General features: G+C 35.5%; 1 protein-coding gene across 1 annotated transcript in view; it reads right to left on the reverse strand.

Moving 5' to 3' along the window:
- The window catches only part of CFAP299 (cilia and flagella associated protein 299), a 566830-nt gene that overhangs the window by 335171 nt on the left and 214197 nt on the right, over window positions 1–17462 (reverse strand). The window contains exon 3 of the mRNA XM_002912479.3: window positions 10859–10949. Coding sequence (XP_002912525.1) covers window positions 10859–10949 — 91 coding nt within the window. The remainder of the gene's footprint in view (window positions 1–10858; window positions 10950–17462) is intronic.

Genomic DNA, 17462 nt, shown 5'->3' on the forward strand with positions numbered 1-17462 from the left:
CTCTCAGATCCATAAGGCACTTGAAATCCACTGTATCCCCAGAAGCTAGTACAATGCCTAGTATAGGATAGCTATCACCATTTAATGAATATTTGAATAAATTAATTAATAGATACACAGCAAAGACTTACGCCTCTGATTTGGTAGCAAGAAACATATTCAGTGGATTCATGGCGCCGGATATACAGGGGCTGGATCATTCCAAGGAAAAATGTGTATAGTGGAAAGGATGTAGGTTCAAGTAGAAGTATCAGGTGGTCAGTCCAAGAAAGAAAATGAAATCTAAAGTAAGAAAACTATAAGATAATTATGTCATAGACACCAAGATAGGAGAGAAACATTGATCAACTGTAAATAGCTCTGAGTGATCTAGAAAGAAACTGAAAACTATTGTTTCACAATAACCCATTTTACCTCTTTATTCTAATATCTATCTAGTCTTCTTTTCATACGATCATCACATTTTTGACCTTTACAATTTTCTTTAGTCTCTATCATATACATGAAATACTCTCAAGACATTACATCTTCATTCAAACACCCTCTGTAATTTACCATTTCTAATAAGGTATTTTTGGACATTGCAAGAAAAAATACCCTTAATCTCAACTTGATTTAAATATTTAATATATTTAACATTCTTACTGATTTTCCTGAGAAAATGACTTTTCAATATCACACAATGTGCTTAGTTCTCTGAATTTTTAAGTTTTTTATTTAAATTCCAGTTAGTTAACATACAGTATAATATTAGTTTGAGGTATACAATATAATGATTCAACACTTCCACACAACATCCGATGCTTATCAAATGAACTCCTTTTTTTTTTTAATGTTTTTTTATTATGTTAGTCACGATGCAGTATATCCCCGGTTTCCGATGTAAAGTTTGATGATTCATTAGTTGCGTATAACACCCAGTGCACCATGCAATACGTGCCCTCCCTTACTATCCATCACCGGACTATCCCAATCCCCCACGCCCCTCCCCTCTGAGGTCCTCAGTTTGTTTCTCATAGCCCATAGTCTCTCATGCTTCATTCCCTCTTCTGATTACATCCCCTTTCTTTATCCCTTTCTTCCCCTACCGATCTTCCTAGTTCTTATGTTCCATAGATGAGAGAAATCCTATGATAATTGTCTTTCTCTGCTTGACTTGTTTCACTTGGCATTATCTCCTCCAGTGCCGTCCATGTGGCAGCAAATGTTAAGAACTCGTTTTTTCTGATAGCTGAGTAGTATTCCATTGTATATATGGACCAAACTTCTTAATCCAGTCATCTGTTGAAGGGCAACTCGGTTCCTTCCACGATTTGGCTATTGTGGACAATGCTGCTATGAACATTGGGTNTTGGCTATTGTGGACAATGCAGCTATGAACATTGGGGTGCATATGGCCCTTCTCTTTACTACGTCTGTATCTTTGGGGTAAACACCCAGTAGTGCAATGGCTGGGTCATAGGGTAGCTCAATTTTTAACTTTTAAAGGGACCTCCACACTGTTTTCCAGAGTGGCTGTACCAACTTGCATTCCCACCAACAATGTAGGAGGGATCCCCTTTCTCCACATCCTCTCCAACAATTGTTGTTTCTTGCCTTGTCTATCTTTGCCATTCTAACTGGCGTAAGGTGGTATCTCAGTGTGGTTTTGATTTGAATTTCCCTGATGGCTAATGATTTTGAACATTTTTTCATGTGTCTGTTAGCCATTTGTATGTCTTCATTGGAAAAGTGTCTGTTCATATCTTCTGCCCATTTTATGATTTGTTTATTTGTTTCTCGTGTATTGAGTTTGAGAAGTTCTTTGTAGATCTTGGATACCAGTCTTTTATCTGTAGTGTCATTTGCAAATATATTCTCCCATTCCGTGGGCTGCCTTTTAGTTTTTGTTTTTTGTTCCTTGGCTGTGCAGAAGCTCTTTATCCTGATAAAGTCCCATAAGTTCATTTTATCTTTTATTTCTCTTGCCTTTGGAGATGTGTCGTGAAAAAGGTTGCTCTGGCCGATGTCATAGAAGTTGTTGCCTATGTTCTCCTCTAGAATTTTGATGGATTCCTGTCTCACATTGAGGTCTTTCATCCATTTGGAGTTTATTTTTGTGTATGGTGTGAGAGAGTGGTCAAGTTTCATTCTTTTGNCTTGGCTGTGCAGAAGCTTTTTATCTTGATGAAGTCCCACAAGTTCATTTTATCTTTTGTTTCCCTTGCCTTTGAAGATGTGTCATGAAAAAGGTTGCTTTGGCCGATGTTGTATNCATAGAAGTTGTTGCCTATGTTCTCCTCTAGAATTTTGATGGATTCCTGTCTCACATTGAGGTCTTTCATCCATTTGGAGTTTATTTTTGTGTATGGTGTGAGAGAGTGGTCAAGTTTCATTCTTTTGCATGTAGCTGTCCAATTTTCCCAGCACCATTTATTGAAGAGACTGTCTTTTTTCCACCGGATGTTTTTTCCTGCTTTATCAAAGATTAGTTGCCCAAAGAGCCGAGGGTCCATTTCTGGGTTCTCTATTCTGTTCCATTGGTCGATGTGTCTGTTTTTGTGCCAGTACCATGCTGTCTTTGTGATCACAGCTTTGTAGTACAGCTCGAAATCCGGCATTGTGATGCCCCCAGCTTTGTTTTTCCTTTTCAACAGTTCCTTGGAGATTCGGGGCCTTTTCTGGTTCCATACAAATTTAAGGACTATTTGTTCCAGTTCTTTGAAAAATGTCCTCGGTATTTTGATCGGGATAGCATTGAAAGTGTAGATTGCTCTGGGTAGTGGACATTTTAACTATGTTAATTCTTCCGATCCATGAGCATGGAATATTTTTCCATCTTTTTGTGTCTTCCTCAACATCAAATGAAACCTTAATCCCCACCATCTATTTAGTCCACCCCCCTCCTTCTGGTAACCATCAGTTTTTTCTCTATAGTTAAGAATCTATTTCTTTGTTTGCCTCTCTCTCTCTTTTTCCTCTTGCTCTTGTTTCTTAAATTCCACATATGAGTGCAATCATATGGTGTTTGTCTTTCTCTGACTTATTTTGCTTAGTATACTATTCTCCAGTTCCATCTATGTCATTGCAAATGGCAAGATTTCATCTTTTCTTATGGCTGAATAGTATTCGTGTGTGTGTGTGTGTGTGTGTGTGTGTGTGTGTATCACTTCTTTATCCTTTCATCAGTCAATGGATGCTTGAGATATTTCCATAATTTGGCTATTGTAGATAATGCTGCTATAAACATCAGAGTACATATATCCCTTTCAATTATTATATTTGTATTCTTTGGGTAAATACCTAGTAGTTCGATTGCTGGATCATAGGGTAGTTCTATTTTTAATTTTTTGAGAAATCTCCATACTGTTTTGCAGAGTGACTGCATCAGTTTGCATTCCCACCAACAGCGCAGGAGGGTTACCCTTTCTCCACATCCTCACCAACACCTGTTGTTTCTTGTGTTCTTGATTTTAGCTGTTCTGACAGGTGTAAAATGATACCTCACTGTAGTTTTGATTTGTATTTCCCTGAAAATGAATGATGTCGAGCATCTTTTCATGTGTCTGTTGGCCATCTGTATGTCTTTGGAAAAAATGTCTACTCATGTCTTCTGCCCATTTTTTAATTAGATCATTCATTTTTAGGGTGTTGAGTATTAGAAATTCTTTATATATTTTGGATACTAACCCTTTATTAGATATGTCATTTGCAAATCCTCTCCCATTCCATAGGCTTCCTTTTAGTTTTGTTGTTTCCTTCACTGTACAGAAGCTTTTTATTTTGATCTAGTCCCAATAGTTTACCTTTGCTTTTGTTTCCCTTTCATTGGGAAATGTATCTAGAAAGAAGCTGCTCTGGCTGATGTCAAAGAAGTTACTGCCTGTGTTTTCTTCTAGGATTTTTATGGTTTCAGGTCTCACATCTAAGTCTTTAATCCCCTTTGAATTTATTTTTGTGTATGGTGTGTGAAAGTGGTCCAGTTTCATTCTTTTGAATGTTGCTGTCCAGTTTTCTTAACAGCATTTGTTGATGAGACTGTCTTTTTCCTGTTGGATATTCTTCCTTGCTTTGTGGAAGATTAATTGACCGTATTGTTGTGCGGGTTCATTTCTGGGTTCTCTTTTCTGTTCCATTGATCTGTATGTTTATTTTTGTGCCAGTACCATACTATTTTGATAACTACAGCTTTACAATATAACTTGAAGTCCAGAATTGTGATGCTTCCAACTTTGCTTTTCTTTTACAAGGTTGCTTTGGCTATTCAGGATCTTTTGTGGCTCCCTACAAATTTTAGGATTGTTTGTTCTAAACAGCTCTGTGAAAATGCTGGTGGCATTTTGATAGGGATTGCATTAAATGTGTAGATTGCTTTGGGTAGTATAAACATTTTAACAATATTTGTTCTTCCAATCCATGAGCATGGAATGTTTTTCCATTTTTTGTATCATTTCCAATTTCTTTCATCAGTGTTTTGTACTTTTCAGAGTAAAGGTCTTTCACCTCTTTGGTTAGGTTTATATCTAGGTATCTTACTGTTTTGGGTGCAATTGTAAATGGGGTTGACTCTTAATTTCTCTTTCTGCTGCTTCAGTATCAGTGTATAGAAATGCAACAGATTTCTATGCATTGATTTTTGTATCTGGCAATGTTATTGAATGTATTTATCAGTTCTAGCAGTTTTTTGGTGGAGTCTTTCAGGTTTTCCCTATTTAGCATCATGTCATAGAGGGAACATACCTCAACATAATACAGGCCATATGAAAAACCCACAGCCAGTATCATCCTAAATGAAAAACTGAGAGCTTTTCCTCTATGGTCAGGAATGAGACAGGGATGTTCACTCTCACCACTTTTATTTAACACAGTACTGGAAGTCCTAGCCTCAGCAATCACACAACAAAAAGAAATAAAAGGCATCTAAATTAGCAAGGAAGAAGTAAAACCTTCACTATTTGCAGAAGTCATGACACTATATATAGGAAACCCAAAAGACTCCACCAAAAATCCATGAATATTTTATGTCCACTACACATCAATGTGATTTGCCTCTGAGTTAATGGATATCTAGGACCACACTTGCTTAATTTTTTTCCAAGCACCTGGCATAAACATACACTTAATGAATGTCTCACTGTAGTGTGGTGTTAAAAGCTTCACGACATAAGCAATCAGAAAAATAGACTTTCTCAGGAAACAATAAATCTGCTTATAAATGAGAAGGAAATGGTTAATCATTTTAGTTTTTAAAGAATTTTTAAATCTGAAATATATGAATCATAAGGTAGAAATATTTTCATACAGGCATGGTAGATATTTAAAATTAAATAGTTATATTAGCAGGAAAGCATACTCATTGTATCTGTCATATGAAGAACTACATAATTAATAAAAATCCTTTTAACATTTTTATACATGAATTACACATAAGTCTCAACGTTTTGTCTAAACTAAGTGCATAGAACACCACAGTAACTTAAAACAAGAGTATTTTGGGAAAAATGTAAAGAAAGGAATGTGTATGTTTTGTATAATATGCTTATATATGTGTGTATATATGCATATACATATATTATACATACTTATATGAAATATATATTATGTATGAATATCAGAGGCATTCATAAAATAATATTGATTCTTGAATTAAATCAAGTTACCTCCAGCTTAATACAAGCTTTTTAAAAAAAGGATTTATCTAAACAATATCTATAAACTTTCAATTGTCATAAAACCCTGTTCCCTCCCAGGGCATAGCCCTGAGACTACATGCCTAAGCAGCAGGTTTATAGAAATGTTATGAATATATATAATAAGCAAGTAATTCTATAACTTAAGCATTGAGGTATTGGGGTGGGGGCCCACTGGGAAGTGGGGACAGACAGGAGTGCTGTTTTCCCAAGCTCTAGGCTCTTTGGCAGAGAAAATTCAAGGCCTAAATGGAGAAAACTAGTAAATCAATTTGCAATTAGTTGACCAGAGGGAGAAAGAGGACACCCAGAACAAGATTCAATTACACTAAATAGCATTTGAAACCTGGGATCACCCAACTTAAAAATAAAATAAAAAGTTGTGCATGTGGGAACGTAAATCCAATCTTCTTCTAATTTCCTAGCTACATTTAAAGAAAATTACCTAGGAAAATTGCTATGGAATTAGTCCTTCAAGCCTTATTAGGCCACACAGATCAACTATGTTAGTTCTAAAACTATATCATAATTTTTCCAGCATGTACATTCATTAAGATGAAACAAAAAGAGAAGCAAATGAGCCTCTGGATTGAAATTCTCCATTTATTTTGCACTCACTATGTAGAGAAATGGTAATACTTAGGAAATAGTCATTTCCCTTAGAGAGTTCAGACCTCATAAAGTTCACATATAATTTCTGTTGACAGCAAATTAATATAGACTCAAATCTCATGAATATTGTGTACTTTATAGGGCTACTTTAAAAAAATGCATCCATTTACTAAATGGCTTTTAAGTAAGCTTATGATCCTCATAATAACATCTGTCTAAAATATGTTTATTCCCTTTTAAATAGTTTTCTATAAAACCATTTGGAGTCTGCTTTAAGACCAGACTAGGAAACAGAAAATTAAACCTTAAATGCTGCCCTTGATACAATGATACATATTCTGCTGATTATTACAATATCAAAAATTCAAAGGCCCAAATAAATGAATGACCATGTTATTTTCAGAGTCAGCAAAGCTGAGTCTGATAAGATTCCAGTTTCCAAATCAGTGACCACCCACCCAACATTCAACATTAACTATTTAGTATACTCATTAAAAGTTAAATTTAGGACCTTCTCTAGGGAAAAATAAATCCATAATGATGAATTTAAAGGTCATTCACAGCAACAATGCCAAGAAAATAGATGCACTCATAGCAGCGCTCTCTCATCATCCCAAACCCAAATTCACCAACCTACTTAGCAGATGTGCCTACAGACTCTTTCTTCCTTCTCACCATAACTTTAAGGGTGGCTTCTGCCCCTCTCAAAGGCAAACCCTTTCCTTGTGTTCTGGGTTCCATCTTTCTTTTAAGGACTTCTTTCCAGCAATTATTTTCTTTCTCCCCATGCCATCACTAGCTATCTCTGTACTTACTTGATCATTCCCATTTAACATAAAACATGGGTTAACATTATCCGGCTTAAATTAAAACATCACAAAACAAACTTCCTGGGCTCCAGGTCCTACTACTCCAGCTGTCCCTCAATGTCTACACTATGATTCACTGCAAAAATCCTCAAAAAACAGTTGTTTCTCCTCATTTTCATTTACATACTTTTTCTTTTTTCTACCTACTCCAATGAGACATTTGCCCATACCCCTCATTGAAACAGCCCTAACCAATGTAACAATGACATTTACCTAGCCAAAAACAATGTCAAACTTTTAATCATTTGTTGTGGGTTGAATTATGCTTCTCCAAAAGATATGTTGAGGATTTAACCCTGGGTACCTAAGAATATGACCTTATTTGGAAATAAGGTTTTTGCAGATATAATAAAACTAAGATTAGGCCATACTCAGTTGGGGAGGAGCCAATATGATTGGTGTTGTTATAAGAACAGAAGACAGAAACACGGGTACAGAGGGAGAATCCATGTGATAGTGGAGGCATAGATTAGAGTGATATGTCTGTCTATAAACCAAAGAACACCAGTGATTTCCAGAAACACCAGAAGCTAAGGGAAAGGCATAGAAGAGAATCTGCCGTAGATCTTTTAGAGAGAACAGGGTTCTGCCAACAGCTTAATTTCAGACTTCTGGCTTCCAGAACTGTGAAAAAACAAGTTTCTGTTGTTTTAAGCCCCCAGTCTGTAGTCATTTGTTATGGTAGCCAGGGGGAAACTAATGCATCATCTTATTTAACCTCTGAACAACATTTGACATGGTGAGCATTCTTTCCTTTGAAATTTTTTCTTCTTCTATGTTTCAGCATGGCTCCCACCTGACTTTTCTCCTACTTCCTGCTTCTCAGTATCAGTTACTGGCTCGTTCACACATTTCAGATCTCTAAATGTTGGGGTAACCTAAAGACCCATCATAGGACTTCACTCTTTTTACCTACACTCTCTACCTAATAAATATTTGCAAACCTATGACTTTGTATACCTCTTGGGTATTGGTATCTCTCAGATTTATATTCTAACCAAGACATCTCCCTTAAGTTCCAAAGCAATATATGTAAAAGACAATCAACTTCTCCACTTGAGTATCTAATAGGTGTCACAAAATTAATACTGCCAACACAGCACAATTTCTTTATTGATTCCTGAAATCAGCAGTCAAGAGTTCTCTCGTCACAGTGAGTAGCACCAACATCTACCACTTGTTCAAGCCAAAAACTGAGTAGTCATCTTACTTCCTCTCTTTAATATTCCACATCAAATACATCAATGAGTCCTGTCTGTTTTGCGTCCAAAACACAGACATGATTCAGTTAACTTCCCTCCCTTTCTACCAGTACTACCCTGTTCGAAGAGTTTCATCTCTTGCTGGTTGATTACAAAAGTTCCCTATTACCTCTTTGCCTCTCTCTAGGCCTCCTTCCCACATCTTCCATCCCGCACAGAAGCAGTGAGATGAATCTTTCTAAAGTGTAAACAAGATTAGGTCACTTCTCTATTTAAGTTGTCCATTGACTTTCTAGTTTAAAAACAGAAGAATATAAAAATTAAAATTAAAGAATAAAATCAAAATTCCTTAAAATCTCTATGATCTGGGTGCTGATTTCCTCTCTGAGCTCACCTGTCTCTAAAATCCCTTTCAATAAATATATTTCAGCCATTCTAGTCTTCTTACCATCTCTTGACTATGTCATGACTGCTATTATCTCAGCTTTTAATAGGCTATTCCTTTTTCTTAGTATGTCTCTCCCTCTCAACTCCTTTTCTATTTGAGGTGTCTCTCCCTTCAAATTCTGTGGTTGTTTTCTTCATGTCATGGAAGTGCCAACAGATGTCGCCTTTCAAAGTGATTTTCCTGTATACCTTAGCTAAATCAACGAACCACTCTATTCAATCTCTTTCTACTTGATTTTCTATGTTTATGTCCTCCATAATACCTATCCAGAGATGAAATTAATTTTCCACTTTTATTTTGCTTACTTATTTCCTAACCAAGGAAATAGAGGGAGCTCTCTAAAATATAAACCCTCAGGGTCCTGGATTTTGTAGTATCCCAGGGTCCCAGGGAGTAGAACAGTTTCAGGCATGAGCAAGTACACAAGAAAAAGTATTGTGTGATTGGCAAGTGGATGGGAGCTGGGTAAGAGAATCCATAGGTGTATCATTTCGGAGACTATTACGGTAATTTCCTTAAGATTATAATATTCTGAATCTAAGTAAATGATAGTTGAGATGGTGAAAGTGAAGCAATATGACATATTTAGAAGAGATTAGTGGTTCATTCAACATGAGTGAGAGAGAGTAGGAAGTCTGCAGTAACTGACATGTTTCTATCTAGGTAAATGAGTGGATGAGTCTGTCACTCATTGTTAAAGGAAATACCAACAGGAGAGAAAGACCTAAAAAGATATTTTTGAGAGGAAGTATACCACTGTGGTTAAAAATGTGGGTGTAGGGTCTCTAAAGCTATTCGTGTTAGTTGGTTCTACAGTCTAATCACGGGCCATTTTTTTCAACCTTATGGAATCAAATTTCCATTCTTACTATAAATGGAATTTGTTCTTGTCAAGTATATTTTTAAATTGATATGAATACTTTCTTAATCCTTATCTTGTTTGATCACTAATGATCATTTGTTCCTTCCTGAAAGTCCTTATCGGGGATTCCTGTGACATCCCATTTTTTTTGCCTTTATTCCCACCTTTTTAGCTGCTCTTACTATTATGAGTCAGATAAATTTCAAACTTTCCTCTTGTAATTTAGAAGGCCCTCCAGAGTCTATTCTCGATCCATATTTCCAACTTCACTTCTTATATCTCACTTGTCCACCTCTTCCAAGAAGTATTCCCTGATTTCAAGTCCAGATTAATTCTATTAAATTATCTAACCAAAGTATGAATTTTTCTATGAAGTATATTGAGGATTTTGTCTGCGTGTGAAATTTTCAAGGCCCTGATAGAAAAATTCCAGCTATTTTTGGAGAAAACTTTGGTAAAATAGACCTCCTTATACACATATTTTTCTGTTGCTGTAAATTTTTCATCACACTACTTCTGATTATTTTTCTGTATGTCACTTATTACAGTTTGAGCATGAGTATTTGCCTTTTTTTATCCTTGACTTGGAACATTCTAGAACCTACAGAAGACTGTTGCCACTAATATTATATTAACAAAAGGTAAAAGTAAATATGTATTCCAAATAACATTAAAAACTACATATTGACCTAGTACACATTTTAATAAAGACCATATTCTCTTTGGATGGTTAAAAAATTATGTCTCTCCATTATGTGGTTTCTATCACATCTCCCAAGGTAGGATTACAAGGCAAGCTACAGGACTATCTTCTGAAAGTACCAGGAAATCAGGTAGGCACAGGGCAAAACTTAGGGGTCAGTGGATGATGTGACTTGGAGGAGTGTACTAGGAGGCGGAGCTGAAAAGAAGCAGCAAGTTTCAACATAAGACTAGCACAATGTTGGAGATGACAACCAGTCTATCAATGCATTTTCTCTACAACAGATGTATGGAATCGTTTTTTTTTCACCATGTGGGTTCTTCTACAGATTAAGTGGGAATAAAATTTTTTCTACATAATGTGTATATAAGACAAAGAGCCATATTATATCCCTCATGAATTACTTCTCAGAGAAGATATTAAAATATATATTATTAATACCAACTGTGCCTTTAATGTATACATTTTTTGCTGGTGGATGAAATGTACTCACGCTCACTTTTCCATTGCGATTGTCTTCTTCTCTCACTGCCAGAGCCTTCAGAAAATTATCTTGCAGGTCTTTACCAGCACTGGTTAATGTCCTATAAAAAGCAGATCTTTAGTTATAATACATTAGAAAACAAATATGTGAAAAACATTCAGGGGTCAAAAACCATACTTCTTTATTCAAAATGACAATGTTCTTGTAACACAAAAACTATATACACAATCATTATAAATCATACACAATTATTATAATTTACTACATCCCTCGAACTTAATTTTATAGTTATAGACTCTGTATTTATGAATAATTAGAATCAGGTCTATAAATAACATACATGCCTATATCAATACTCAAGCCAGATACAGTTAATTTCATTTACATGTCTGTTTTATTCTTTTTATCACACATGCAAATTAATTTACACTTCTCAATACCCACAATAATCTTAGATTGTTTATAATTTAAGTACAATTTATTTATTATAAGAAAATTAAAATACTAGCAATTCCCTTATTGGCATAGAGCATTAATCTTACCTTTATGAGGATATAAAAAAGGTAAAAAAGGAAAGAAGCTAGGATGAGTCATCTCTGTTAGAGAAAAAGAAACATTAAGAACACAGGGTTGTGAGTCTGAGCCCCCTGTTGGGTAAAGAGATGACTTTAAAAAAAGTAAAATCTTTAAGAAAAAAAGAATTCAAGAGAGGTTATTAAGTAAGCTCTAGAGATGACTATTATACTGACAACACATTAGGATCACACTGTTCCTCTTTTTTTTACTATCATTCAAGTCTTACATACATAGACTTATATCATTTCCTATAACCTCTATGAGAAGGTAAAAGTATTTTTGTTATACAAACGGGGAACAGACAGCATAAGGTCTAGAACTCCTAAGCGATATGCAGCAGAGTCAAAAAGTTATATAAATAATCAATTATTATACCATGCTACATCTGAGAACCGGAAACTTCTCAGCAAGGGGAACATTGGGCAAGAAAGTTAATGCAGTGTGTGGTAAGGAATTCTTGAATCTTTAACATGAATTACTCTTACTTAACTAGATTTATTTAATAGTCAGTGACCTGAGAAACCTCGCTTAAATAAATATCACAAAAGGAGTCACTTCCTCAAGAAGTGAAGTAGGTCTGTTACAAAACATTAGGGTTATAAGTTTTATAAAGGCAAATACTCCATCTTTGTTGTTTACACTCCACTACACTTTCAAAATGGGGTAAAAGTTATATGGATGAGTTAATTTTTACCAATCATGTTTAATCACTAGCTAAAGGCATTTATATAATCCTACATGAATGAGTCTAAATATCGTCTTAATCCTCAAAATTAGACTTCTGGTTTTATAATTTAATTATGTTGTTTGCGTCATCACACATACTCATATTACTAGATTAACACTCAAAGAGAGTAAATAACAAATGAGAAAAAATGGAAACCTGTTAAAATAGAAATATTTCCATGAGTTATTTTCTTAAGAGGTCACTTATTTTAAAGATTACAAAGTCTTTCAGTAAATATTCACAAGTTATTAACCATCTCAGAATTTTAAATGTTAAATTAGGAGTTTTCTAATAGGCAAGGTTTGAATAATCACTGAGCAGTTTCTAAATAAACACTAAATCAAATTTGAGATTAAATTGGTCTTAATAGCAATACTTTTTAATCTACTGGGCAGTCTTTGTACTAGTCTCTATGCTAGGTATTTTGCAAAAACTTTCAATTATCTTCAAATCAAGCCCTAAGGGAGGACATGTTTATTTCAACTTTAAAGATGATAATAAGTTGCCATTCAGTTTTTAACTTAAATATCACTAACCCCAAGGCTTTATTTTACTATACTGAAGCCTCACAATATATCAAAACATCATTTGATGCCATAGTATTTTTACAGAAAACAATGACAATTCACTGGTAAGAGGAAACCTTAAAGTAACAGGAGTGGGGGTAGAGTGAGGTATGAGACTTTATCAGGAGGTGCCCCTAGGAGTTATCAGAGGCTGGTGGTCTTGAAACCTCTGCGGAAAGCTAATCAGCCATAATCATCACTCCAATCTAGCCTAGAATTCTGATAGGTAGGTTTGATTTCTAGCCAGTGAAATCGGGCATAGCCTACATTTAGTAATTCTAGAACTTATATTCATCTGCACTTATTTGAATATGTAATTCAACTTCTCTGTGCCTCAATTACTTTGAAATGATGTTTTTGTCTATTCACTTAAGAAAAATTTAGTGGCGAGTATAGTAAAATGTAGTGGATGAGTAAAAGTTTATTGTAAAACGTCTACAATATTGTCTTCCTAGGAAATAAGCACACATATATGAGAAAGCAGTTTTCAGAAATAGCTTTATTTTCCAAGGATAAGCTTACTGACAAAACTATATGGTATTGTGTGATCTCAAATAATATAAATTTTATTTTTTTGAGGTCAAAATGGAAATTATTTACAAACTTGATTTTAAAAATATGAGTTTATTTATCACAATGTGTGGATTTTTAGACAATTTATTTGAGTATTAAATATGGGAGATATATTTCTATTGTACTTTGATGTAGGGCACCTGTTGCTTTGTCTAATACATTTTCTCCAGGACAATATAACACCTGTTTTACTTTGTTCTTTATATAAATTAGGAGGGAAAAAAATCCTGCTTCTCCTCAAATAGTATTTTATAAATTTCTCTAACATTGGTAAACATCTTCACATTCCTCCTTTCAGTGTATTATTGTATATTTGCTCTGTATAATCAATCTGGGTTGCTATAACAAAATACCATAGATTGGGGGGTCTTAAACAATGGAAATTTATTTTCTCACATATCTGGAAGCTGGATGTCCAAGGAGAATACCAGCGTGGTCTGCTCCTAGTAACTGCTCTCTTCTCTTAAGCAACTCACTATGCTTGTACTAGTATCTCACTGTGCTTTTAATTTGCATTTCTCTGATTACTTTTGTTTTCTCATATTCGTACTTTTCTAAACTGTATGTTCCCCAAAAGCTACATGGATACCATAAATTGTATAAAAGAAATAAAAGCAACCAGTGAACAGTTTCAAGTTCTTTCCTTTGAACATTAATTCAACAGGAGAATCTATCTTTAATATCTAAGGGATTATTTTTTAAATATCTAAGAGGGAAAAATAGTGGAGTTAAATCCAATGTGTAGTTTTGACTCTCCTGTATTTTCTTGTAAACTATTCTTGGTGGCTTGCCTTCCTTCCTCTCTTCCTTCCTTCCTCCCCCCCTCCCTTCCTTCCTTCCTTCCTTCCTTCTTCCTTCCTTCCTTCCTTCTTTAATTTAACTGAAACAATGTTCCTTAGGAATTAGGTTAATCAGGATCATATTTAGAAAGATTTATGGTTTAGGAACTTCTACACTACATACTGTGATTTCCATGAAATTTCCAGGAGGTCATCAATTTGTATTCTAATCACTTTCAGAAAAGAAAAAGACTACTTGAGAAATGAGATTCATTTATTGATAGGGATGAATGAGAATCAAATTTTCATTAAGATAAATGGCACCACTTCCCCCCTGCCCCTTTTCTATGAGAAAGAGTTTATAAATTACCAAATGTACAGTAAAGCTATCATCTCTGGAAAGAGTCTCAACTGTTCGAAGCACACAGAAGAAAAACGAGAAGCGCTAACATGCACACTAGACAGCTGTTCCTTTTCATCTTCTGTTTTGAAAAAAACCCAAGTGGGAGCCCTGAAATCTGTGGTATCATCCATCAGTCAAACTCTACTCCCCCCTGGATGAAAAGTTGTGCTTTTCTTTGAAGGGACAAAATGACCTGGCTTCTGTCTGAGAAAGTGTCCCCGAACTCCACTTTTTTGGTACATATGGAAAATTTCTCTAGTTAATTCCTAAACATGGTAGGTTAAAATGTTCTCACACTGTAAGGGGGACCCAAAAAAAAATGTTGCTGAGAGAGGAAATAAACATTCTAAATTTGATTTTATTCTGAAAACAAGTTCAAATACAACCTTATTTTTACTCTCTTTTGGGAGGCATCTAAATCTTTTTACCTGATATTCCTGATCTTCTGGTTATATAGTGAAAGCCAATGAGAAAACAGAAAGCAAAGAAAGCAAGCTTTTACTTGATATGCCTGCCTCCAGACACCTCTACCTGTGGGAATCAGCCTCATCCCTCCGTAGAACACTGAGGAGAAAATAGGTTTTAGAAAGATGAAGGCCTTCGGGCTTAGCATCTTTAATCTTTAGGCTGTCACGCCTAATCTCTATGTGTGTGGCTCTAGTTCATATATTTGAAAGATTCTATATAAGGAGATGAAGAATTTGACATACTGGAATTCCGGGGGGCAGCTTCTCACCAGCGAAAAGCAGTCAAAAGGGAAGCCCGTACTGCATTTTTCAACAACTGCACAAGATGGCAGGGACTGTCACACATGAGGGTGGTGGGTTCACAGCAGAAGAGTAGACAGATGAAGGGAGGGCTGTAGGGAAGAAGAGATGTATCAATGTGAGACTGGTGAGAAAGATACCTGAAGAAGACTGTTAGAAAGGCTTGCTGCATTACCCTCTCTGTATAAACGCCGGTGTTACTCGTTTAATAAAACTGGCAGCATGAAGAGATTAAGTCTGACCTCTAGTGACAAGGAGAGTTTAGTAAAGATGAGGCAACATTAAAATGAGAGACAGACAGAGACACAGACAGAGACAGAGACAGGGGAGGCAGGAGGGGTGGTTGGAAGCATCCCAGACGGCAGTACCACCTAAGGAAGGTTGAGCAAAGCCACATCCTTGAACCAAAGTCAGCCAATAAAGATTCACAAATCCACCTTAATATCCCTGTCACACTCAGTCACTGAGGGAGAGCAGCCCATGGGAGGTGTGGTCTTGGTGCAAAAGCACAACAGGTTTCAAAGAATGGCATCTGAAGGGACCCTCAGTTAATGACACTCTCTATATAAGACATATCATCACCGCCATGATCTTTCATCCAAACCAAAAAATCCTGACGTTCAAAAACACCAACATAATAACTCATTTGTTTTATCACAAATATAGTCTCAAAATAAAATTGCCGATATTATCGTCACCAATATGCTTTTTGAAAACACTTTAAGACCTTTTGAAGATCTTTTTCTCCTTAGCATATATACCTCTAGGGATGAATGGCCTGATTACTGTGCTTTAAGACACTTAATTTGGTCAATGTTCTTTCTTTATGCTATGATACCAGCTAGAGACACAACTAGGTTCATTTGTTGATTTTATTTCAATTTGCAAGATATTTCAAACTTTGCCTTATAGTTATATTAAAAATATGCAGGGGCGCCTGGGTGGCACAGCGATTAAGCGTCTGCCTTCGGCTCAGGGCGTGATCCCGGCGTTACGGGTTCGAGCCCCACATCAGGCTCCGCTGCTATGAGCCTGCTTCTTCCTCTCCCACTCCCCCTGCTTGTGTTCCCTCTCTCGCTGGCTGTCTCTATCTCTGTCGAATAAATAAATAAAATCTTAAAAAAATAAAATAAAATAAAAAAAATAAAAATATGCAAAGAATTCTAAAATTAAATCTATAATTTAGAAATTTAGAAAAGACTAGTTTTCATCTCCCCCAGTTTCATCTACCCTATTCCATTCTCTCCCTTCTATATAGAGCATCATTTTATTTTTAATTCAAGTTAATTAACATATAGTATTATATTAGTTTCAGGTGTACAATATATTGATTTAACACTTCATACGTCAGCCAGTGCTCATCACCAATGTACTCCTTAATCCCCATCACCTATTTCACCCATCCCCTCCACTTACCGGGTGATCATCAGTTTGTTCTATGGTTAAGAGTCTGTTTCTTGATTTGTCTCTCTCTCATTTCTTTCCCCTTGTTGAGCATCATTTTTTTAAAGTATCCTTAAATTGCTTTTTTAACTATTACTCTTTTTAATACAAGCATATCTATTTGTCATCTAGCTAGCTAGGTAGGTATTTAATTATGTAAACAGTAGCTTCCTACACATACTTTAATTCAAACTTGCTTTTTCACTTATCATTATATTCAGGGAATTATACCATAGTAGTAAGAGACATTTTCACTACTTTTTTAGTGCATAGTACTCCACCATACGAGTATATCACAGTTTAGTCACTTAGCTACTGATTGTCATTGGTTTGCTTCCTGTAATTTTCAATGATAAATACTGCTTCAGTGTTTCGCTTTGTGCATAGGTCATTTCATGTTTTTGCCACTATATTTTGGGGATAAACTCCTACAAGTAGGATTGCTCATCAAAGAGTACATGAATATTTTATATTTAAATATTACCAAATTCCCCTTCAATGGGGCTGGGGCATTTTTCAGAACTCCCTACAATTTATAATAGTGCCAGTTTCTGTACAGCCTCATTAACGAAGCATGTTGTAAAGCTTTTAGATTTTTGCCGGTCTAGTACAGGAGAAACTCAGCATAATTGTGTATTTATCTTATTAGAAACAAGAGTGAACATATTTTCATATATAGAGGACCATTTGCACTTCTTTTTCTTTAATCTGTATGTTGAGGGGCGCCTGGGTGGCTCAGTCGGTTAAGCATCTGCCTTCGGCCCAGGTCATGACCCCAG

Source organism: Ailuropoda melanoleuca, chromosome 11, assembly GCF_002007445.2.
Source record: "Ailuropoda melanoleuca isolate Jingjing chromosome 11, ASM200744v2, whole genome shotgun sequence".
NCBI classification, from domain to species: Eukaryota; Metazoa; Chordata; class Mammalia; order Carnivora; family Ursidae; genus Ailuropoda; species Ailuropoda melanoleuca.